This window comes from Polyodon spathula, chromosome 9 (genome assembly GCF_017654505.1).
Source record: "Polyodon spathula isolate WHYD16114869_AA chromosome 9, ASM1765450v1, whole genome shotgun sequence".
In the NCBI taxonomy this organism is placed as follows: Eukaryota; Metazoa; Chordata; class Actinopteri; order Acipenseriformes; family Polyodontidae; genus Polyodon; species Polyodon spathula.
Window position 1 is genome coordinate 41,734,153 of NC_054542.1, and position 24,909 is coordinate 41,759,061.

At 39.6% G+C, this 24,909-nt stretch overlaps 1 protein-coding gene across 2 annotated transcripts in view; it reads right to left on the bottom strand.

Moving 5' to 3' along the window:
* Nucleotides 1–3,030: 3,030 nt before the first annotated feature.
* LOC121320890 (ras GTPase-activating protein 3) overlaps nucleotides 3,031–24,909 on the bottom strand; it is a 70,249-nt gene continuing 48,370 nt past the window's right edge. For both annotated transcript variants that reach the window (XM_041259651.1, XM_041259652.1), the window contains exons 8-24: nucleotides 22,738–22,814; nucleotides 20,505–20,609; nucleotides 19,303–19,459; nucleotides 18,396–18,544; nucleotides 17,608–17,722; nucleotides 14,570–14,644; nucleotides 13,847–13,970; nucleotides 12,979–13,085; nucleotides 12,592–12,669; nucleotides 11,753–11,830; nucleotides 11,266–11,339; nucleotides 10,246–10,352; nucleotides 9,510–9,592; nucleotides 7,519–7,727; nucleotides 6,158–6,261; nucleotides 4,934–5,117; nucleotides 3,031–3,823 (exon numbers count right to left, since the gene is read on the bottom strand). In XM_041259651.1, coding sequence (XP_041115585.1) covers nucleotides 3,718–3,823; nucleotides 4,934–5,117; nucleotides 6,158–6,261; nucleotides 7,519–7,727; nucleotides 9,510–9,592; nucleotides 10,246–10,352; nucleotides 11,266–11,339; nucleotides 11,753–11,830; nucleotides 12,592–12,669; nucleotides 12,979–13,085; nucleotides 13,847–13,970; nucleotides 14,570–14,644; nucleotides 17,608–17,722; nucleotides 18,396–18,544; nucleotides 19,303–19,459; nucleotides 20,505–20,609; nucleotides 22,738–22,814 — 1,932 coding nt within the window. In that variant the 3' untranslated portion in view covers nucleotides 3,031–3,717. The remainder of the gene's footprint in view (nucleotides 3,824–4,933; nucleotides 5,118–6,157; nucleotides 6,262–7,518; nucleotides 7,728–9,509; nucleotides 9,593–10,245; nucleotides 10,353–11,265; nucleotides 11,340–11,752; nucleotides 11,831–12,591; nucleotides 12,670–12,978; nucleotides 13,086–13,846; nucleotides 13,971–14,569; nucleotides 14,645–17,607; nucleotides 17,723–18,395; nucleotides 18,545–19,302; nucleotides 19,460–20,504; nucleotides 20,610–22,737; nucleotides 22,815–24,909) is intronic.

Genomic DNA, 24,909 nt, shown 5'->3' on the forward strand with positions numbered 1-24,909 from the left:
CAACTGAAAGTGTAAAATGACAAATATGCAAATAAGGTCAAATCTACAGACCAGACTTGGGTCATTTCATTGTCCTCCTGATTAAATATTGTCTCTGAAACCAGCCGTGACAAGTTTGGTAAAGAGATGCACAGTACTAAGCTTATTATGCAGCAAATTTAAATCCAATAGAAGTATTTCTACATGTAGTTTAGTATTATTAACACTGGTGCAAAAGTGATGCTTAATTGTTAAGGTGACCATATGGCACCCTGTTCAGCAGGACAGTCTGGGATAGTTCAGACTTTACAACTCACAACATTAATGTCCGATGGCTAAAGCTACCCATTGCCTGTGTGGATTGCTTGACTTGGTACCAGTTTTACCCCACACTATATAGATTTAAGATGAGACTCATCTGATATCACACCATGGTTCATTTTGAACCCTTGCTGCCTCGTTTGGCTCCATTTGTATGGGTGTGGGTGCAGGGGTTGTTTTGGAGACTTCAAATGACTATGCCCTGTGCTGCAGTCTGGTCTGGGTTTGTTCAGGGCTCAGCAGTAGCTCAAAAGACAACAGGGTTTATTTAATTGACCTAAATGTGCTTTAGATAATGAAAAACAAGGATATTTTATGTTTCAAGGTTATGAAGGTCAAAACATCCTCAGTGAATTTCAGTCTGTAAAAATATGTAATACACTAAGGGGCACCCTGTTTTAACAATTGATACAACAGCAGGATTTGCACTTAATGTCCTTTCAAATTTCAAATGTATTTATTTAACCAGGATAGAACCCTTGAGATATAAATCTCATTTACACAGGGGTCCTGGCAAGAGAAGGCAGAAAGAAATAACACATTATAAATCAATGAATCATTCAAAACAGGACAACAACAATTATTATTATTATTATTATTATTATTATTATTATTATTATTATTATTATTATTATTATTATTATTTATTTTATTTTTTTAAGTACAAAATTAAAACAATTTCAATTTACATTATCCTGGTCAGAGTCAATATTTACAGAATTTACAAACCCCGATAAGATTTAGAATAAATATTTATGAGAGAGTTAAAAAAAGGTATTGTTTAGAGGCAATGCGTTCCAAAGATGACATCCCTGATTACAAAGGCACATTGGCCAATATTAGATCTGAATTCAGGAAATTTAAAATTTGTTTAGATCAATTAGGCAACAATAAGGTTTTTGAAAATAGCAGTGACACAGTGTCTGTAGAGTGCTTTTCTTTAGTGCTTCCAGATTTTAAAACATTGAAAAAACAGGGATTTACATTTCTTATTTCATCAGTATAGAATAAAAGAAAGATGACCCACTTTGATTGTAACTTGCCCACTTTTAAAACAATATATAATTTGGTACAAAAAAAAAAATCACTTTACTTTTTATTATAAAAATAAAAAGCTCTGAAGTCTATGTGAAAAATATAACCCTTTTCTGGCATTTGTGTATAAGTATGTACATGAAGGTTAAACCTTACAGTATGTGAGAACGGTTTTCTGAGATGCAAGAATGTCTGCATAAACTGATCAGATTTCAGGGGTAAAACATTGACAGTGAGACATCAGTTAGAAATGACAAATGTCTTTTAATTGACAAGTAAAAATACATTGGAGACGATTAGTATTCACACACACACACATACACATCATCATCAATTTAAAAATGAACCCTAAAAACGCCTTATAATGACAGAAGCATTGTGATGTTCTGGAATCAATGCAGTCCTCAGCACCTGACCTTTCCCTTCTGGTATCAAATGGAACAGCATTCTAGTAAGATGTAGTTGGCTAGTTTTCGATGTACACACATATACCATTAACACAACTGCCTTCATTTAACAAAGTAAATAAAACATACTTCTTATTTTCACAATCTTCATATTTTATTTCTTTTTTTTTTTTAATACTTAAAAAAATACTAAAAAATAAAAATAAAATGTTAATATTTATTTTTACAGCTTTAAACCTGTCAAAATATGACTATTATAAAACATAAAAAGGATACTTTTTTCTGATGCGGCTACACTTTTTCAAGATGAAAACAGAATTTGTGTTGTCAGTAATAATTCACCCAAAATTGTAGGGGGATTTGGACACTTATAATTTGGACCAGAAAACACCTTATATATATATATATATATATATATATATATATATATATATATATATATATATATATATATATATTATTGCGCACGGAGGAGGTTGGCACATTTTAAAGCAAAATGTCTAATTGTACTGTATTAATAATATAAGACCAATGACAGATTTTTTTTTTTTTTTTAAACTTAATGTAAAATGCCATATAGTCTTTAAAATCCTCAAAAAAAAAAAAGAATTATGTTTATAAATTTCCTCCTACAGTTTTGGAATTCTGTACAAACTGTTATTCATAGAGACAGCATACTGTTCTGTTATGTGTGATACAGAGACTGCGACCCCAATTTCAAGCAAAAACAGCACAGCAGCAGTATGTCATAAACCAGCTCAAGATTACCAATAATCCCTCTTGACAAAACTTTCAAGAATTGATGTAAATAAATAACTTACACCCCCACCTCCTCCTCTCCAACAAAAAACAAAACACCTTCTTACAGCTTAGGAGGTAATTCTAAAAAACATTCTGGGGTTCGGAAAAACCTGTGCGTGCGGTTTTGAAATACCACACTGCTGTGGTTTATCCACAGCACTGCGTTTTAAAACAGCGTTTTTAATTTCTGAGCTGGTTCAACAGCATAACAGTGCTGATGTTAACACTTGTGTAGTGCAATTCAGTACTGTAGTCTGAACGCTTTCTGTAACAGCCAATACCCGATGAGCACAAACACAGAGCTCAGTGGGTAGTACTTTCAAACTATTTACTCTATGGTGCTTTACTTTTTGTGAAAAGAAAACAAACCAATGCTAAAACTTTTAGGAGTTCTTTCAGTATTTTGTCCTCCTTTCACAAAAAAAGCCTCCTAAAGTAAAAAGTCCCTTATTTTCTTGGTGTACAAAACGCCATCTTCCGATGAATTAGGAAAATTCAGTCTTCTGTGTGGCACTGATGTTAATGCGCACACCACTGTACGCGGCTCAAAATCCAACGGTTTAACACACAGCACATATCTGTACTCTCCTTAAAAACAAATACAATACCAGTTTGTGTTGGCAAAGAAATGGAACCTGTTAAAACCCCTGGTTCACATTATAGTTGAGGGGATTAATATTTAGATTTGTGAGGTATAAAAAAAAAAAAAAAAAAAAAAGAAAAAAGCAATCTTGAAGTGGCAAAGAAAAACAAAACGAAAAAAACAAACCAAAAAACCTGGTGTTTTGCCCACTAACGCTGCATAAAGCCGTGTCACTACAACAAGTTGGCTTGGTCCCGAGAATGTGAAATACGCTGGAGCTTACACATTTATTTTACTAAAATGTCAGTTTTCAGTGATCATTTAACTGATCGTTCAAACTGAAGCAGGTATAAAAGAATTTAAAAAACAAAAACAGAAAACAACACAACAACACCAAAAAGGCAAAGAGTTACATCATCTGTTAAAGGCAGATGACTAAAGTGCATAGCAACTACTGTAACAGTTTGTGAAAAATATAACATTTAGTAAGTCATACGAACGGAGAAAGCTTTTTCTTCTTTTTTTTTCTTTTTTTTTAGACCTGTACATTATGCTACACGGATTCCCTTTATAGGTAGATAATGTTTTGATCTAAGAATCAAACTTTTGCTCTTCTCCCATTCCGATGGAACATGTCGAACTCTCTGACTGCTGTCTGATGTAACCATGGAAACTCTTGTCTCCTATGGGATGCTCCCTGAAAAGAAAAGAGAAAAGAAAAAAGAATAAAACACATAAACAACATCCTATAACCCTAAAAGGAGTTGGACAAAAAAAAAGTCTGCGATATCTATGACACACTGTGTTGTTTCTAATTGATAAACTTGTGGTGCAACTAGAACTATTATCCTTTGTGTCTTATATCGTAGACACTTTCAGTATTTAATGGATTGTAGACAGCTCACTTATTTATACCACCCTGATCCTACTCTTTGGTAATACCTCAAAGAAACAGTCAATTCACTTTTTCAGATGGCATAAACAAACAGCCCCATTAAAATTTAGATTTTGGCCATCTGCAAAAAAAAAAAAAAAAAAACAGAACAGTTCTACAAAAAATAAATATTTATAAAACTGTTTTACATAGTTTTGTGGTTTATTGAACTTTCGTCAGGTATGACAATAGGGGTAGCACCAAATAATCGACTAGGAAAGTAACAGTCATCCTCAGAAACCATGTGTCGCCTCACACCCTTCAATTTCAAAGCAGCTGCAGCAGCAAATCTACAAACTTAACAAAAACAGTAATGTGAAATGTATGCCAGTAGCTAACTAGCAATGTCAATATTTGAATTGTATTGAGCTGTTTCAATCGAAAAAGAAAGTAATTGTGAAGTGTGTGGTTTCAGATGGACAGAATAAGCAAGTAACATACAAATACAACTTTTGGATTAAATAGTTTTAAAACGACGCCACGCAGTTTTAAAATACAGCACACAAACAGCAAAGTGTTATAAAAAGAGTATGTTCACAAATAGTGCACCAGACATTATCAGCTTTTTTTAGACATGACAAGGACACTGTGGTGGTCTTGTGAAAACCATTTAGTGTGGACTCTGGAAGCTACTCTGGGTCAGTACAAAAACTCCAGGATGTAGCAGTTGAGAGCCAGGAACTTCAGGGTCAACCATGTCACTGGCTTCAAAGCATGTCCATCGGCATTAAGGGGCAGGGAATTTCACAATGCTCAGGTGAAATGATGCACGAAGTTCTAGCTTACCAGACCTGAAATAAGACGGCCAACTGAAGTTTAAAAAAGAAAATAAAAATGGATAAATCTACTGTGGTGATAATGATGGCCACTTACTGGCTCCCATACTTGGTCTTCATAAACTTGTCCTTCTTGTACTGGGCATGCTCCTGCTCTAGAGTGTGGACAGTGGCTGCCAGCAGCTTCAGTGTTTTGTACGTCTCCTGGGGGTCATCAATCACAAAACCAGAATACTCTTCTTGTTCCGGCCCGTCGTACACAGACTTACTGCCACAGGCCTCTGAAAAAACAAACAGTAACATGAGCCCATCTGTGTTCCGAAGCCTTGGTCAGGATTCATAAAGGAGCTTGGCTGGCAGAACAGTCTGCACATGCATCCTTTTCCAGGCCTGAACAATACAACCACTGGAACGTGCAAGTCAACTTTCACTGCAAGCTTCACAAGGTGCTATGCACAGGCAAAATATGAATTGACAAGGTGTGTTTACTTCTATAACAAACTGGTATCCAACAGGCATTGTGTGATGCACTGCAATTACAGATTCAGACTCCTGACAATGAGATGAGGTTATGCGCTCTACCATCATTCCGAGTATTGCTGGTTTTGAAAAAGTGCTTTTACCCAAGTTCAAGTGCTCACTTAAGTTGCAATCAGCCAAAGTGTCTTTATAGAGGTAACAGCCAATGCCATCAACTACTTTGGATGCAATTTCCTACTGTATTGCTGGCAATACACAATTGAGCACCAGATGGTGCAGGTGCTTACTAACAGAAATGAAAGTTTATAACTTTAGTCTGAGAGGAAGGACTGCCCACACACTCACAACGCAATCTAGTTAACAATCAGGAGAGTCTAAATAAACCAGACACACCCGATCTTATGAGCAATTGATTCACATCCCTCAGTCACTGCCCTCTTGTTTTTTCAATTTCCTCTTGGTTAACTCATGAGGGGGGTAAGGTGGTGGGGGGTGTCTCCCACCTCGGCCAACCGGCCAGGCAGTGGCCCTCAGACCAAGCGGGTTAGGCGCCAAATTGCTCATCTCTATCATACTTCATAATCATTAATAATATATATATCACCATTCTCAAATACTGTCTTGGGGTTTGTCCTGAACTACTGAAAGAACTTCACTTCATCATAGTCTACTTGTGTATACGGCAGCCAATTAGAACTGAACAGAAGCTCCAGAACTCAATAAAAGAACAGAAAAGATTGAGAAAATGTAAACTATGTTATTCTTAGAGGCAGTACGCATCTCTCCATTTCAAGAGCACACAAGAATCCTAAATAAACTAGAAAAAAGCCTTGACTTTTACCTTGCATTTTGTCCAACTTGCTCATGTACGTGCTGAAGAGAGAGTAAATGCGCTCAGTCTCTCTATCTCCATCCACATCAAGCTGGATGTTTGCTGGTAACCCCCTTGAATAATAGATGCATCATTTAGCTTCAAACAAGGGACACAGAGGTAAATATTTAACTTTACTGTGCCAATAAAATCTCTGCTCATTTCAACCATGTCGAGTGTGTTTACAGAAAAACAGGAAATTGTGGTAATCTGATTAATTCTGTTGTGGAAAAAGAAGTTGTAGGACACACAAACTATGCAGCTATTGTATCCGTGCCCAGTTATTGTGCACACAAACGTACTGGGAAAGGATAACTAGAGATCTGAGGGGTTGTATGTTGTCACATAGCAACCGTTCGAGGTCAGAGGTCAAGGTTACCAGCAGATTTCTCTCAAGGCAGTTACATGACCCTGTGAAGTTTGTATATCAAATGGTTGCCGAGTTATGGGGAGCATAAAATGCAGTCACGTCATCTATCTCCGTGTGTGGGGTTGGGGGGGGGGGGGGGGGGGGGGGGGGGGCTTAATATAATATATATTAGAACACTTACAAACCACTTACAATGACAAAGTACCAAATTAGCACTTGCTCTTAAAGTGAGCTCATTAAAAGCACAAGTGAATATACGGGAACATTATCTTTGTGTAGAACTTGCATAATGAATATATAAAAATAGCTTGGTGAAATGCACATGGCAACGTGCTGTAATTAATATTCTACCTACACAGTAACAAGGATGGATAATTAAATGCTACAGAATAGTGCTGAATGTTCAAAACACACTTATTATTTACCTTTATATTCACAGCACAGGAGACAAAGGCAATATGTTTTTTACTAAACAAGCTTGTTTTGAGATCTGGTGTTAAACAACGTTCAACTGCAGTCCCTGTCAGCATATGTTGTGGTGTCTATCCAGCTTTTATTTGACACCGGTAGGAGTGTTCCATGCGTGCATTGTAAACAGGTTTGCATGTTAAATATACATCGTGGCTGTGAAATTGAAATTAAAATTAAAAAGGCTTGAGTTGTTTGAGAGAATTCGCCCCACCGCTGTGTTGACAATGTACAGTATTAAAGTGACTAATTGAATTTAAACAATAACATTAAACGGTAATTACCTTTCAACTCTGCTGGCCTCACCCCGTGTACAGTAATAGTATGAAGGAGGGGTAACCAGCAGAACTGCTTCCTTGAAAAGAGAAAGTACTCGAAATACACACCGCAATAAATCTCATGACCATTTTTGAAAATATATATTGCTGGAATGCAGCGCGCACAGCCTACAGCATTGTGTCAGTTTCCAGAGAGTCTGCAGTGGGGTTCTTACCCTGTGCACGGTGAGCACCCAGCAGCACAGTCTGAAGAGGCTTTGCAGCACAGCCAGTGGCCGTTGAGGTATGCGGAGGGGTGGTACGTCGAGAGCCGCTTCTTGTTGCACTGGCTGACCTTCGTGAGAATGTCGATCCAGTCCTTGGCTTCAACACAGTTATTAGCCTGTATGTACAGCGCTCTTTCTGGCTGAATCACCTGGAACATCTAACACGACCAAAACAAACAAACCAAATACAAAACCCATGCATAAGTATCTTTAACAAGACAAAACAAGCCGTACCATGAAATGAGAGCCGCGCATGTAAAATCCCAGGGGAGTGTTTGTTTATCCTCAGTGCATGTTTGTGGTTAAGATGGGGTGGTCAACTTCTGATTTCCTTTACGAATAACAGAAGCCACAGTAACGCGCAATCTTACTTCCTAGTAGCCATGGTTTTCTAGACTAATCCCAGGTTAAAATGTGATGGTACATGTTTAAGGAGCTGAACCTATTTAACCTAGAACAAAGAAGTGTAAGGGTAGCCCAGGAATCGACAGAGTTAATAATAATAATAATAATAATAATAATCTTTATTTTTATATAGCGCCTTTCACAACAACATCTCACCCGAAAGACGGATCACAAGGAGGTTAAGTGACTTGCTCAGGGTCACACAGTGAGTCAGTGGCTGAGCTGGGAATTGAACAGTATTTGTATTTTTACCACACTTTTCCCATGGTTACACTATGTAATTACCATAGTTTGCAATGTTTAAAAACATGATTTACCATACCTCACTATTCTTTAGTGCTTCCCTATGCTTTCACTGTGTTATCCTTATACTGTGGCGCATTTCTATAAGAGCAATGCATATCCAGCACAGAGACCATGACTAGGAGACACAGTAGATAATTATACTACCAGTAAACTGACTTAAAATACTAAAATGTATATCTTTGCCCACGTACAGTATTTTTCACAAACTATTTATCCGAAGGTAGTCTTTCTCAAAACAGTTACACAACATAATACATGCCTTGTAAAGTTTAATGTTCCTTGTCAGACCCCTGGAGCTCTAGCTAAGCTGTGAATGGTGCCAGCAGGACAAGGTCTACCTTACTGTCCATTATTAATTAAATAATGCTTTATTTGCCTCTTAATGAAAACAAGATGATCTCAATCTCACTGAGGTTTTCCAGCAAATGATTCTCTCTAAATGAGCCCAATCAAATAAACACAGTGGATCAAACATTGGCAAACTTGAAAACAAGCAGGCTTGTGCTGTGTCTTCGGAAGGGAAAAGGGACAGGGTAACTGAGGTCATCAACCCACTGTGTTGGTTTAGACAGAATTGAGGCGCTTCGCACAGATCTAGCATTGCATCACAGGACCAAGCATTAGAAAAAATAATTCTGATGCACAAGCCAAGGCACAGAAACAGTAAGAGGTCAAAAACACTGTGAACCATTAACATTAGAAATGCATTACTTGAAAATATACCCACTGCTTCCAAGAGCAAGAGAAACTTGTATTGTAGAATAACTTTTTAACCCTCACGTGCGAAATTAGTTCAGAACTTCAATGCTTACAGATCAATGTAAAGAGGGAGACTGTATAAATAAGGGTAGTTAATAACGGTAAAGCAATGCAAATGCAAAGGGCTAGGTGGTGTTCTTGTGCATTTTAGGCATTTCACCTTTGATGGCCTGTGTTTGAATCTAGCTTACAGTATGTCACAAGTTACATTATGCTGGTGCTCTCCTCAGCACAAGCCCTAATGCACTACTTTACCCACCAAGGTGGCATTTTGTGTGGGGGACACTGCCAGTGCTATCAACGCTTTGTACATTAGACACTATTAGAAATTTTCACGAACACCAAAATGTGTAACGAAATACAATAAAAAAAAAAAAAAAAAAAAAAAAAAATCCAAAATACAGTAGAATGAACATTTTTGCAAGGTGTCAGGGCGAGAGTTGAATCTGAAGTCAACGCATGGTCCTTACGTTTTTCATTTTGAAAGACTCTTCTTCAAGCTTCTCCACAGCGAGGATGTTCTCGATTGGGATATTACACAGCGGATGATCCGCTGCAATGCAAAAGAAAAGAAGTGATTGTGAGTGGGAAGGACTTCCCGGTTTGGGAATTTTTTCTTGAAATCAAAAAGATAAAATACAATCAAAATCTGAACAAAAAAACTAAGCAAACTTGGCCAGCTGTTTGAGGTAAGGAAAAGCTCATGTGGGTTGAGAATACAAAGCCCAGGCTTTTCCCTAATCGCTCACGAGCGCACAGAACGGGACTTCCACTGTAGTGGCCCAGTATTTAAATCCCAGGAATGCTGTTGCAAGCCCGTTATATCAAATGGACACGGTGTAGTAAACAGAGCCTATTAGCTAAAAGCAGAATAGTGTTATTGAGCTGTTCTGTGTTCTGCACATTCCTAATTCACAATGTCACCCAGAGCTTTGAAACACCCAAGAGTGAAGAATTAAGAAGTACTAAAAGAATATAAAATCAATTACAAACATTTTGACCTTTTCAATGTCTGCAAAGGCTTCTAGTCAAAACTATGGTTTCTTTTAGTATTTCTTAATATTATTCAAAAGTCCCAATATCTGCAAAAACAAAACGCATATAGAAAACTACAAAGCCTTCTGATATTTAAAGGAGCTGTGCCCTATAGCAACAGTGGCTAAGTGTGGGTGGGTAAAAATGTTTCAAATGAAAACAAACAATCACCTTTATTTTTATGATACATGAACTCGTGGTTGGTGAGGCAAAACCATCTCTTCTTAAAGTTTTTCCTGCCAAAGCGTTTCCTTCCTTGGGCTCTTTTAATCATGAATCTGTGATTAAAAAAAATAAAAAGATCATGCAAGTGACAAGAGAACAGTGGACTACTTCAACAAAGACTAAACCCTCAACATTGCACTGCCCCTCAAAATACTGTCATTCCTTTGGAATGCCCTGGATATAAACATATAAACATAGAACTATAGTCCTGCAGAGGCCTGCAAGGCAAAACAAGGGCCCCCTATGCTACTGCACAGTACATGCTTAACTTGGGACTGCTATCGTGCTGGGACACACAACACGCGCTGCCCTACATCTTACCTGCATGTACTATTTGTATCAACTTTCTTTACAGTTAGTTTAACAGTTGTTAACACCTCAGCCAAGCAAGAGAAGACACAGCGATTCAGACAACAGCAAGAGAGACACATAGGCAGAAAGCAAAGGTTGAAAGAATTAGGAGAAAGACAAGGGACGCAATCTGTTTTAAAACAAATTAAAAAAAAATAACTAGCTACTTCCCGGGTTTCATTGCTCATGGCTCCTATTTTATTTTGGCATATCTGCGCTGTCCTCTTTGCAACCAACAAGTGCAGAACCTGATAACAGGGGCTATATAGTTCTGTAGGCAACAGAGCTATGTGTATGAGCTTGTATCTTATTTCAAACATTACCGCTTTTGTTTGGACAGTACTAACATGTGTGCTGAGGAAACAAATGCTATCTTAAATCTTAAAATTAAAACAGACATGTATCCCTAAAGATATCAAGAGCAAAACAAACAGGCAGATTCATGTAATAGCCCTTTGGTTTCTCAAAATGAGAACAGTGCTGTTTTGAGGCAGTCTAATCATTCCAAACAATGGACCTAACACTAGGTTAATTCACTGACTTCACCGCATACAAAGAACCGCAGCAGTAGAAGGCCCAGCCTTCTAGAATGAGAATGCAGAATGGATGACTCACCCTTCCTTCAGCATGATGGGTGTTTCTATGCGTTTGTGGTCTCTTCGTCCAGAGGATGAAATCAAGTCCAAGAACTTGCATGAAAAACATTTATGAGAAAATAACTGTTAGGAACTAACATCTGTCTCGATGGCAGTAGATACAAAATGTCATTAAAACCTGCATCCACTGTATGTAACAAATGAAGTGCAACATACATATTCAATGTCGGACAGATTCTTAAGTATGTCTATCTCTTAAGTGTGATGCACAGATAAGCAGACAAGCTCTCCCATGTAGCCCCTGATACAGATGGTCTTGTGCTAAAATCCTCAAGATTGGAGAAGCAGTTCTCAAAATGATCACCATTTCCTGTATATGGGTGACTCTACCAATTAAGTAAGGAAATCCAGATTTCAGATTTCAAAAAGCTGAATTAATTTAAGAGAAATGATAATGCTGGAAAGTCTAAGTCCATAATACTGTGTATATATAAAAAAATACTTACATTTTTTACAGCATCTGCATATTTATGCTCGTTGAAAAAGTCATAGAACGAAGCCATATAGGATTCCTTAAAACTAGCCTGCAGAACAATGAACAAATCCAACTAGATTACTTATTTCATGAGATTATATATATAATTTGTACTGTTGCAGCACAGCACAGGGATTTCCCAATCAGTAAACTCAATTCCAACGAATCCATCTTTTTCACTAATTGGGTTGCAATCTGCATGGATTAATGGGGATCTACAGTACACACACACACACACACACACACACACACACACACAAAGTCTTTGACTGTTTTGTAGTTTGAGATGACATGTACTACAGAGTTCTTTAAATGCTTCTAGAAATTCGTATTTTATACCATTATTACATAAGTCAATTGATACACAACAATAAACCCGGCTACTCCTTCATAGGCATTACAGTAGAATGTACAATGCTACATTAAAAGAGAGCGGTGCTATTACAAAATGATTACCTATGAAGGGCATTCTGTTAACTGTTATTCAAGCCAGCCACAGGCCATACTGACATTCATGCTTTATTTAAAAGACCACATTTTTAGGTCATTAAATACAATCCCTGCAAAGGACAGCTCTGGTTATCCTTATACAAGTCTACTATAGTAAGTGTAGCAAAGTGTAAAGTACACTTTTATGAGGGTAATCGTTATCACAGCAGGTATCAGTAACTGTGCTGGTTTTAAGATTAGTCATGCTGGTCCAAAAAAAATAGAAAGTCTAATCAAAATTAGTAGTTGTAGCAGTTTTTTTTTTTTTTTTTTTTTTAAATCAACAGGGTAAAACACAAGCATTTCAATGTAAAAACGTACAGATTTCGATTTGGCTAGACTTCCAAGTGTCTGGATAGTTTTGGAGATGAGGGTCAAGGTCCGGGATGTTTGCTGGTCCTAAAAACAGAGGAAATTAAACAGCACATTACAGGCAGTGTTCACACTTCTCAAACACAGGCTTGTAAGGTAACCTTTTCCTCAAAAACAAACAAACAACTATTTTTAAACCACCACTACACACACGTCATCTTTTCAAAAAGCCCCACAAGGTGTGTAAGAGCAGATTTACTGTTGACGTCTTCTGTTGCATTCCAGTCAAAAAATAAAACGCACCACATGCTGTTGTGCAAGCTGTCAGCCCCCATGCAGCGCAGACAGAATGTCATGTTTGCTGCACAGGAAGTGGAAGCAGGGGGGTGCACTTACCGGGTGGTGAGGGCGCAGATGGAACAGGTTAGGGGAGAGGATAGCTGGAGCAAAGAACCTCAGAAAGATGAAGCTGCTCACAGCGGTGTACCTCACATCATGATCGCCTGAAAAAGAAAACAACAAAGACAGACATCACACATTGCATTTCTATCTGTATTTCCTTCCAGAAAAGCATCTCAGTTCCCTTGGGCTAGCAAGTGCATTCAAATACAAAACACAGACTCACAGTAATATTACTATGTGCGTATTGGGATGTGTTTTACACATTCACATGTCCCGTTATATATTATAACAGTGGAACCACATAAGAATTCTATTAATAACAATGCTATTTAGAGTAAACCCAAACTGCTAAACAGTGGCACAGCAGCCAACCTTGAATGTCAGAAGTCTGGACAGCGCCTTAAAGTGACTGTAACTCTCTGGGTTTTACATAACAAACAAAGAGCAACAAGACTGCAGGACTACGAGTAACGTTTTTGTATACATCGCTCTTCCAGCAGTGATTTAGAGGACAGCTTCCAAATGGAAGGACACCAAAGACATTATACATTGCAAAACATTCCTGTAGTAACAGGAAACTCTTCATTTGTTTTTTAAAGTTTATATACATATATCTTTTGTGACAAACTGAATACTTTTTTTTTTTTCTTAAGAATTTCTCACGGGGGAAGCCTACAAATGATTTGGCTCTTAACCCTTTGCCAGTTACTGTATGAGTCTTTCTAGACAAACGAAAAATCTGCAGAGGCGAGTGGCTTCAACTGGATTGTAAGGCAGGATGACGACCAGCAGATGGCAGTGCATTACTGTTGGATACTGCTTGTCAGTGTGCTGCTCCTGCATGTTTTCATGTGGAAGTTACCTTGGAAGCGTTTGGCAGCAGATTCTCTCAGAGAGAAGAAGATGTCACACATGACTGTTGGGCAGCTGACTCCAGAGTTGGTGATCACAGTGAAAATCCGGTCGACATAGTGCCTTAGATTTTCCTAAAGTTAAAATAATAATAATAATAATAATAATAATAATAATAATAATAATAATAATAAATACATACAAAACAGAAGAGATACATTAAGTATATTCTAAATCTACCTACTGCAGAACTTCAAAATCACTTCAACTTATGACAAAATGTTTGTCTACTTTCTTATAACTTTTCCATATGCCAGTGGATTTCAAATATATGAATAGTAAAGAAAGTTTATTTTCTATAAAAGAGCCGCTGCAATGCACTGTAGCCATTTCCTAGACTACATGTTTACTTGTGACACACACCCCCCCCGCTTATTTACAACATAATGAAATGTTTGTGAGAAACAATGACAGTAAAGCTCTTTCAGTGTCCCTTTAACATCAGTTTCATATGTTAACAAAAATAAAAAGCATATTGAAATAATTCCAGGCATCCCTTTTAACTTAACTAATGAGCAACACAGTAGACATTGCTAGAGGAAAGAAACAACACTGTTTCCGTGAGAACTCTGCAAATCATTAGAGGGTTGAGGCTCAGCAACTGAAACACAGTGTAAATGTCTATCGATCCACTGTGCGAGTGAATGTGTGGGAAATGTTTGAAAGTCCGTACCCTGTTGTTGTCCAGGTTTTCAGCATCTTTCAACTTCACTGGGTCAATTTCACAGGGTTTGTGGTCTCCGCAAATCTAAAACAAGAATGGTCCGATATTTAAAGAAAACAAAGCCTCCTCAAGTATGAACCAGAAATCAGTCGTAGTTTCTAGAACGGCTGCTTTTTCATCTGGATTCCAAAGATTCGAATTGCTTTGGAGCTCATAAAGGGACGTTTTATTGCCCCCTTTCCAACAAATAACTAACATCCCAGCTCCTCCACAGAGCTCCCTGGTCTGCTGTGGCCCGAGCGTTTTAGTCTCACAAAGTGCTAAGTTCAGTGCAAATTTACTTGGAAAGGAAACATGTGGTCTGTGCAATTGTTTAATAGCTACTTTGCAGAAAGCAACAATGAGATGTTTGTCTAAATGTATGACTAACTTTCTTTTTGGCACGGCTATATATTCTGCAAGTGTTTATAGTTATGGATAGCAATGTGGGAAGCATCACTGTGCATCCCCATGCTGTTAGAGGTGACTAGGGACGTGTTTTGAGCTCAACATTTTTGTTGTACTGTACTGTACTAATGCATCTTGAGTTATTTCTATGATAAGGTAAATAAAGTGTTTCATGATTTTCCAGGGAGTGCGTTCCTTTTCTCTTTGTTAGGTCAGCTTTGAAGCAGGGCAAACACTTGTACAGAGGAAAAACTATATCCCAATAGTTTATATAGAGCCACGTCTAAGGAAACTACAGTACACAGAGTGGCAACCAGCTACTGTACTGCACCCCCCAATCAACCAGCTACCGTCGTGCATCCACATCAGTCAGCTAACGTAGTACAGCCAGATCAACCAGCTACCGTCGTGCAGCCCAGATCAACCAGCTACCATCGTGCAGCCCAGATCAACCAGCTACCATAATACACCTTGATCAACCAGCTACCATAATACACCTTGATCAACCAGCTACCATAGTGCAGCCCAGATCAACCAGCTACCGTAGTGCAGTCCAGATCAACCAGCTACCGTCATGCAGCCCAGATCAACCAGCTACCATAATGCACCTCGATCAACCAGCTACCATAGTGCAGCCAGATCAACCAGCTACTGCAGTGCAGCCCAGATCAACCAGCTACCATAATACACCTTGATCAACCAGCTACCATAGTGCACACCGGATCAACCAGCTACCATAGGGCACACTGGATCAACCAGCTACCATAGTGCAGCCAGATCAACCAGCTACCGCAGTGCAGTCCAGATCAACCAGCTACCATAGTGCAGCCCAGATCAACCAGCTACCGTAGTGCAGCCAGATAAACCAGCTACCGTAGTGCAGCCCAGATCAACCAGCTACCATAATACACCTTGATCAACCAGCTACCATAGTGCACACCGGACCAACCAGCTACCATAGGGCACACTGGATCAACCAGCTACCATAGTGCAGCCAGATCAACCAGCTACCATAGTGCAGCCCAGATCAACCAGCTACCGCAGTGCAGCCCAGATCAACCAGCTACCGCAGTGCAGCCCAGATCAACCAGCTACCGCAGTGCAGCCCAGATCAACCAGCTACCGCAGTGCAGCCAGATCAACCAGCTACCGTCGTGCAGCCCAGATCAACCAGCTACCGTCGTGCAGCCCAGATCAACCAGCTACCGTTGTGCAGCCCAGATCAACCAGCTACCATAATACACCTTGATCAACCAGCTACCATAGTGCACACCGGATCAACCAGCTACCATAGGGCACACTGGATCAACCAGCTACCATAGTGCAGCCAGATCAACCAGCTACCATAGTGCACACTGGATCAACCAGCTACCGTCGTGCAGCCCAGATCAACCAGCTACTGTCATGCAGCCCAGATCAACCAGCTACCATAATGCACCTCGATCAACCAGCTACCATAGTGCAGCCAGATCAGCCAGCTAACATAGTGCAGCCAGATCAACCAGCTACCATAGTGCAGCCAGATCAACCAGCTACCGTAGTGCAGCCCAGATCAACCAGCTACCGTAGTGCAGCCCAGATCAACCAGCTACCGTCATGCAGCCCAGATCAACCAGCTAACATAATACACCTCGATCAACCAGCTACCATAGTGCAGCCAGATCAACCAGCTAACATAATACACCTCGATCAACCAGCTACCATAGTGCACCCAGATCAACCAGCTACCATAGTGCACACTGGATCAACCAGCTACCATAGTGCAGTCCAGATCAACCAGCTACCATAGTGCACACTGGATCAACCAGCTACCATAGTGCAGTCCAGATCAACCAGCTACCATAGTGCACACTGGATCAACCAGCTACCATAGTGCACACTGGATCAACCAGCTACCATAGTGCAGTCCAGATCAACCAGCTACCATAGTGCACACTGGATCAACCAGCTACCATAGTGCAGTCCAGATCAACCAGCTACCATAGTGCACACTGGATCAACCAGCTACCATCGTGCAGTCCAGATCAACCAGCTACCATAATACACCTCGATCAACCAGCTACCATAGTGCAGCCTGATCAACCAGCTATCGCAGTGCAGCCCAGATCAACCAGCTACCATAGTGCAGTCCAGATCAACCAGCTACCGCAGTGCAGCCCAGATCAACCAGCTACCGTCGTGCAGCCCAGATCAACCAGCTACCGTCGTGCAGCCCAGATCAACCAGCTACCATAATACACCTCGATCAACCAGCTACCATAGTGCACACCGGATAAACCAGCTACCGCAGTGCAGCCCAGATCAACCAGCTACCATAGTGCAGCCCAGATCAACCAGCTACCGTCGTGCAGCCCAGATCAACCAGCTACCATAATACACCTCGATCAACCAGCTACCATAGTGCACACCGGATCAACCAGCTACCGCAGTGCAGCCCAGATCAACCAGCTACCATAGTGCAGCCTAGATCAACCAGCTACCGCAGTGCAGCCAGATCAACCAGCTACCGTAGTGCAGCCAGATCAACAAGCTACCTTAGTGCAGCCAGATCAACCAGCTACCTTAGTGCAGCCCAGATCAATGCAGAGTGCAGTACTTACCTCGTCTATGATTGGCTTCAATGTAACTTGTAAATAATGCATCCCGGCCAGCTTCATGGTCTCGTCAATGCACTTGGATGTTAATGAATTCCCTCTGAAAATGGTGTTTGGATCTCTGGAAGGAAACAAAAAAAAGCTAACATTCAATATCATTCTCTCAAAAATGAACCCATGCCACCATACACATAAATATTGTTACATATAGAGCATTCATATGCAAGCCAGTAGCAACCTGCCAACCCATATGAGCCAGTGAAAAGTGGTCCTCAGGTAGCTCTGTGCCAGTGTGCAAACAAGAATGTGAGCTTTGTGATTTGGACAAGTTCTACCCAACACAATCAAATGGGCTAAAAATGTCCATTCCTATATGTGTGTCAAAATAATTCAATGTTACTGACAGGCATACAACAGCTGTAAATACAAAACCAGAGCTATCCGTACCATAGCGTGGGGTTAATGGGCAATACAAACCCATCACTAGTCGTTCTGTATCTCAGAAAACAGGTAACATTTTGGGGAATGACTATACATAGCTTTCTCACTAACATATATAGCATATTTACAAAGAAGACGACTGTAAAGTAGGGAGACCAGGATATTGAGTAAGTAAGGGGTGTGAGTGACGTAAAAAAAAAAACTCTTCTAGCCGTTGTGTTTCAGAGCTGCTGTCCCAGTACCTCTGGTAGGGCTGGGCAGTGCACACACACACACACACACACACACTCTCCACTATAAACACAGTGTTATGCAACCCTGTTGTACTGGCTTAACATAAACAATATACTTACAGAGTTCTGTTAACTTCTGCATTTGCAATTGCACTGAGAAAAGGCACAATCTTCCCATAGTGTAAAAAGAGCCTAACCAATGGTATGGCTGCTTCCTGTTTTTCTCGGCAGACCTCACCCAACACGTGAGCGGCAGAGGCAGATACTGGCTGCGGGGAGAGAATAAAAAAGCAAAAAACACAGGGTTAAACTTGCACCGCTCCCACCTTGTGAACTTTACACTGAGACGCCAGTTGTTCCCATCGACCAACAGAGAGGGTTTCTGTTGTTTTAACAGTGGTACAAATGGGCTGGGTCCCGGTCATGTATTCTGTAACATATAAAAACTGCACCTGCCAAAACAATGCCAAGAGTCTTGAGTCGCGTTCATCCTACAGGGTCTCACCTAGATGCGTGAAGTCCAAATCAGACTTGATATTCACACACGTGTACCCTTGGCCCGTCCAACCAAACCTCAATGCAGTTTTAAGGACCAGTGGAATGAAACTCATTTTGAGAAGACAAAACTGTTCACTCACTGCTTATGCACACAGTATGTTCAAAACACTACATCATAAATTATATTGCTTGGTTTTGTGTTTGAAGTTTTCAAAAGAACAGCAGGCAAAAACTACTGTAACATAATTTTACCAAAACAAACAACAAATTAAATGGAGGTATTTACACAAATTTTCACTCATTTTCAAATGCTTGTGTTATTTAAAAAAGGGGAATGAGATCTTCTTAAATGTAGGGGAGTGCAAACTGAAATGTAAATTCATAGTGCGGATGCAAGTTATTTTCTGCAGCGTTTCACACCCAAACACACCCAAACTGAGGCTAACCCTTCATTTCTAAACAAGATGTTTCTTCAGAAAGCAGACCTAGTTCAGAATGCTTAAATCGACAGGTAAACAGGAAGCCCCACCTCAACGTCTGCTGATTTCAGTAACAGATCTCTGAGAGGCTGGTAATATTCTGCCGCAAAAACATGGTCCTCTGTGTAAACTACGTTCAACCTGAGGGAGCCCAGGTCATCCGGCTTGGCAGACTTGCTCCCGTTGTCCCTTGGCTGCAGAAAGTACCTAAAAAAAACAGCATAACAAAAAAACATCAAAGCAGGCCCTTGAGTTTAAACAAGACCCTACACATGGTCGACGAAGTGTTAATACAATCAGAATACAGCAGAGAATCCGGGAGACAGCGTGCTTCTCAGTTTGAATGACAGTAACACAATCTGTCACTGTTTAAATCAGAGCGCTGATTGTTTTCATTTCATTCACTGAACTTGAATGTTTCAAACAGGAGAAAAGCTGTTGAGGTGCAGTCCTGCCATCATCTCCATCGTGTCCTTCCACAGGCAGCCCTTCCAAACTGCAAGGCAGCTCACAGTGCACACCAGTACGCAGTTCCATTGTGGCAAATTGCCCAGGTTAAAATAAATGTGTGTTTTTGTCAATACCGGGGAAAAAAAAAAAAAAAAAAAAAAAACAGGACACATCTCCCCCACAGAAATATATATGCTTAAAAATAGTTCAGCAGATATTTAGTATTACATATTCAAACCTGTGTTAAAACTGGTAGATAACAGCAAAACAAACACAATGGCACAGTGCCTTCTGTTTCCATGCCTAAGGAGAGTAACTATACGAAGAGACAGAATTCGACATGCATACTGTACATAGTGAGGATCTTTGAAGTGTAAACATAATGGCTTGGTGTCCAACAGCAGTGACAGCATGCAGGGATGAGTCGTGTCATCATAAGAATGCATGAGTGGCACTGAACTAAAGATCTTAGAGGAATCGTGTCACTTTTGTTTGTGCCCAACAACAAATACAACTGTAAAAAGAATAGCACTCCCTCAAAACAATAACTCTTAGAAATGAATATGCCATATCCAAATCAGAGTTATTCAGCTCTAAATTATTGTAACTACTGACATGGTACCTCAAGGTGAAAAGTGAATATTTCCTTTGTATAAATAACAAACAAAAACATTTTGTTGTGTGTCACAATAGATACAAAGCAGCCTGTGTTACACTGTGTTGGTGTCTTTTAACCAAAGCCCTTCCCACTGACCCTCTGTTCATTTATGTTTCAAGGCAGAAGTTATTAAACTCTTGTTACCATGCTTCGTGGACACTGGACTGTCTAAGCACCTTCAATGGGATTTTAATTTCCCCGAGGAACTCATCCCCAAACTTCAAGTTACTGGCATTCCATAAGTCAATTCTAAAAAAAGAAAGAGAGACAAGTTAAAGTTTATTTATTTATTTCTTTTTTACTTAAAACAGAATATTGAGGAATGTACATTTTATAACTCAAAGAATATGACTAATTTGAAGGTATTTATTCTTTAATTAAAAAAAAAAAGTTACAAATATAACTAGAACTAAAAGAACTTATGTAAGCAAGAAGTTCTCTTAAGCACTCGCTTGCTAGATTGGAGTAAATGTGTCATGCTCAGGTCTGTTCAGTTCATCACCAAGAAATCTGGCAAAAAAACAAATCCTTGTGAAAAGATTCAGTTTTTAAAAATGAGCTTCGGTTTTTAACACTAGCACGTGTGCCAACAAAACTCTCTTGGGATCAGTTCGTCAGACCACGATGTGAGAACACTATGTAACACAATTTTTGTTCCTGGGTAGTAAGTGTTATTTCCTAATTGCTTATGCCTCAAAAGTATAGAAAATGGCTATTATTCCCCACAAACTTTGCTTTTGTGACCAGGACAGTGATATTTTGAAATTTACCTATTTCCAATGAGAAAACGGGTGAATTTGTGTCTTTTCGTTCACATAAAGTCAGAAAAAAACAACATATGAATCCAAATTAACATGTATTTATACTAAAGTAATACAAAAATGACTACAAAAGATTTAGAAGTGAGTAGTTTTTCGAGATTTACTATTATACTGTAAATTTATAGTATAATCATAAATCTCAACACTACTCACTTCTAAATCTTTTGTAGTCATTTTTGTATTACTTCAGTATAAATACATGTTAATTTGGATTCATATGTTGTTTTTTTCTGTACTTTTGAGGCATAAGCAATTAGGAAATAACACTTATTACCCAGGAACAAAAAAAATAAAAAATTTGTTACACAGTGGAATCTGAGGGAAGAACCTAAGACAAACAGATGTAATCTGTGACAGGAACACTTTGATGGGTTTGGAAGGACAGCAGGGCTAAAGTATTAAAACAGGTCTTAGATCTGTCAGACCAGGACCAAGACATTTACAGCAGTCAGTGTGGGAGCATAACTTGATTTAACGATGCATGAAACAGCATGCTGCCCCTAAAACCATGCTGCGTCAAAACGTGTTCCTTTAAAGCCTGGTTTACCTTCTGGGGCCCCGACAAGCTGGGGATGCAAAGTGTGTCAAGCCTATTGTAGACTGGAGGAGGATTGGTGCGTTTAATAAAGCTGCATGAACCAATTATGCAATTATTCAGATTGAGCTCTGCTGGCGATCATGTGAGGGTCATTGCTGTTGATTGGGCTAGTTTACCATTCAGAGTGAAAGAAGAGAACAAACAGCTGCTTGATGTGTGTGGATCGCTGTTCACCAGTCTAAGAAAAGCAATAATCAACACAAATCCAAGCAGCTGTTTCTTCACTTGTCACTCTGATTGTTAAATGACACCAATGACCCTCACGTGACTGTCAGCACCTGATTTCCGTGGTGAGCTGTGGCAGTGTGTCCTGCCCCTGTATTTATTTTATGTGTTATCTGCTGCATGTAGTACGTTATTGTTGGTGTATGTATAAGTGTACGGGATATAAATGGGTCTATGTAGCACAAGTGATTTAAAACATAGTTGTATTTAGACATGAGGATGGCAGAATCACTTCACGTGCAGATAAAATGTACTAGTATGTGAGCACGGGGATTGCACAAATGAGTTGCTGGGATTCAAGTGAATGATTAATTAGTAATTGAATCCCGGCACAGCTGTAGAAATAGTCTGACGATTCACTCACTCGGGGTTGGTGTTTTTCGAGAGTGGAGAAAAATAATTAAAACCGTAATTAAACAATTAACAATTCCTACACGGTGCTGGAAGACAGGCATGGTGCTTTGTTTGTTTTGTCCACTGTTTTGTCTGTTTGTTCGGTTGGCCATTGTGCCGTTTATTTTGAGTGTTTTGTTTTGTTTAAACCTTTTAATTTTTACTGGTGTTAATAAAACACCGAGCGCCGCAGCGTCGCCGATTCGCCCGCAGTTGCTGTGTCTTGCATTCATTTCCTGGCCTGATGTCACCACTACAGCCAGCCTGTTCACACGAGCTCATATCAATAATTGAATATTCAGTTCCTGTAGCACTAGTTTTTAAGCATTTCTTTCCCTACCTAACTGCCATCTTGTCTACATCTTCTTCTTCAACATCAAAGTGGGATCGTCTGGTGTAGCTTAAAGGCCTGGTCACCTGTAGTGGTAAACAAAAGCTGCTTTAGAATTTAAATTCTCTAGAAATCCTCAACACATGCACACACATGCACATACGCACACACACACTTCCACATGTATAAACACGCTCGCCACTTCCTCATTTTTGACAACTAACAATACTGGTTTTGTGAGTGAAAATAAACAACGTGTGCATAAAATGTGCACAGATTTGTCAAAAAAATAAATAAATAAAAACATAAAATGGCTGGAACATCCCAAAAATAGGTACATATAGTTTATATTAAAGTCACACACACACACACACACACAGATGTGATAAAAAGCAGGTTGAAGGTGATTCAGTTCTCCACTGAACTTATCTGCCCTGACTAAGCATGGCTTTTCCTTGCTGCCCCCCCCTTTAAAAAAGGGGGTCATTTGTATGACTAAAGTCAATGTAACACAGACTCGTTTTTTGCCGCATAGACACCATTTCTGGAGCCTGGTGTGTCGTTAAGATTGGATGTCACAAACACCAAGAGCAGGCACTAGATTACTGAACACCAGCTGCCCAGGGATTTTAAAGTGTGACCAATTTAACTGCCTGTATGGCTATAACAAGACACTTTCCTTATACCTCGACAAGTGACCAGTGGCAGTTAATTGAGAGACAGAGCTGGGTATCTCTTGTAAATGTTTACCACAGTAAAAGCATAGCAAAGTGTAATAAAGCACAGTGAAACCGTGGTTAAGTATAGGCAAGCATTGTAAAGAATAGCCAGGTAAGGCAAAGCATATTAATAAACATGGTAAACCAGGGTAAACTATGGTAAATGCATAATCTAACAATGGGAAAATCATGGTAAAGCTGCAAAAATGCAGTGGTAAACTTTTACTAGGGATGTCTCTCCTAATCTTGCAGTATGCTATCATGATTAACACTGGCACTGAAGTGTTTCAGTGAGGATGCAGTTCAGAACAATACTGATGCTAATTTTCTTCACAAGAACCCTGAGAAATGTACTCCACCCAGCCAAAACCAACCACAATACTGTGCGATTAAAACAGCAAGAAAGAAATACATACATAACAAAGTGGCCTTGTTCATTGTGTACACCAGCAGCAGCAGTAAAGCATATGTATCTGAAGACAGACAATATACTAAGGGAGTGCATTTATTCCAGGTTTACTGCAGACAAGCATTTGAATTCAGCATGTACAGACTGAAGCTGCTCATCTATTTGTTATCCCACAAGTAAGTCGCAGGCATGATAGTGGATTTAGGCCTTTTGGCTCAGCAGGAGATGCCCTAAAGTGAAAATGAAGAGGCCATCTGGACAGCTGGATCTCAAGCCATCCTCCCAACCCCATTCCTTACAACCTAGGTGGGGATTCAGACACACACAGCGTTTCCAGAAATGACTAGAAAGAAAGCGACCATTACTAAATTCAGACATAACTAGACAGAATTCTAGGACAGACAGTAGGAACAAATAAGCTGTGTAGTTTACAGTTTAAATTGTCATGCACCGTACAGTACCTGCAATTAAACTGTTAAATGGTTTTACAAAGGTGTTGTTTTTTTCTTGTCATTTTAAATTAACTGTGCTCTAAATGTATTTTAAAATCATATCCCTTTTTTAATTGCTGTTTTGCGTTATGAGCCCAATAACCTCCTACTGCTGCAGGTGCTAGTAGGAACATACCCAGTGGCTTGCAGAGGGACACCATGGGAAGCAGGCTTCTAAGAGATCACAACAAAGGCTCTGAAAATATTCTCTCTTGCAATATGATTCACTGGTCCCCTTTAATTAGTACTGGATGGTCTAGCTGTAAGCAGACCACATGACCTATAGCACAGGATTGAAAGAAAAAAAAAAGTAGATCTTCACAGGCGAAAAGGATGCAGTCTAACCATGACCAACACCTGTGACTTGTAAAACTTAAAATTCACGAGGAAGAGCTGAGACTCAGTTTACCATTTCATTGTTTTAAATGGAAGCACATAACCATTAAACCCTGCATTAGCTTTGCCAGGTAAGTGGGAAACTACCCCATCCCCTTATCTGGCAAAGAAACAAAGAGACATAACTGGCCTGCTTTGGCAATTAAAGAGCACAGCTGAAGGGCCT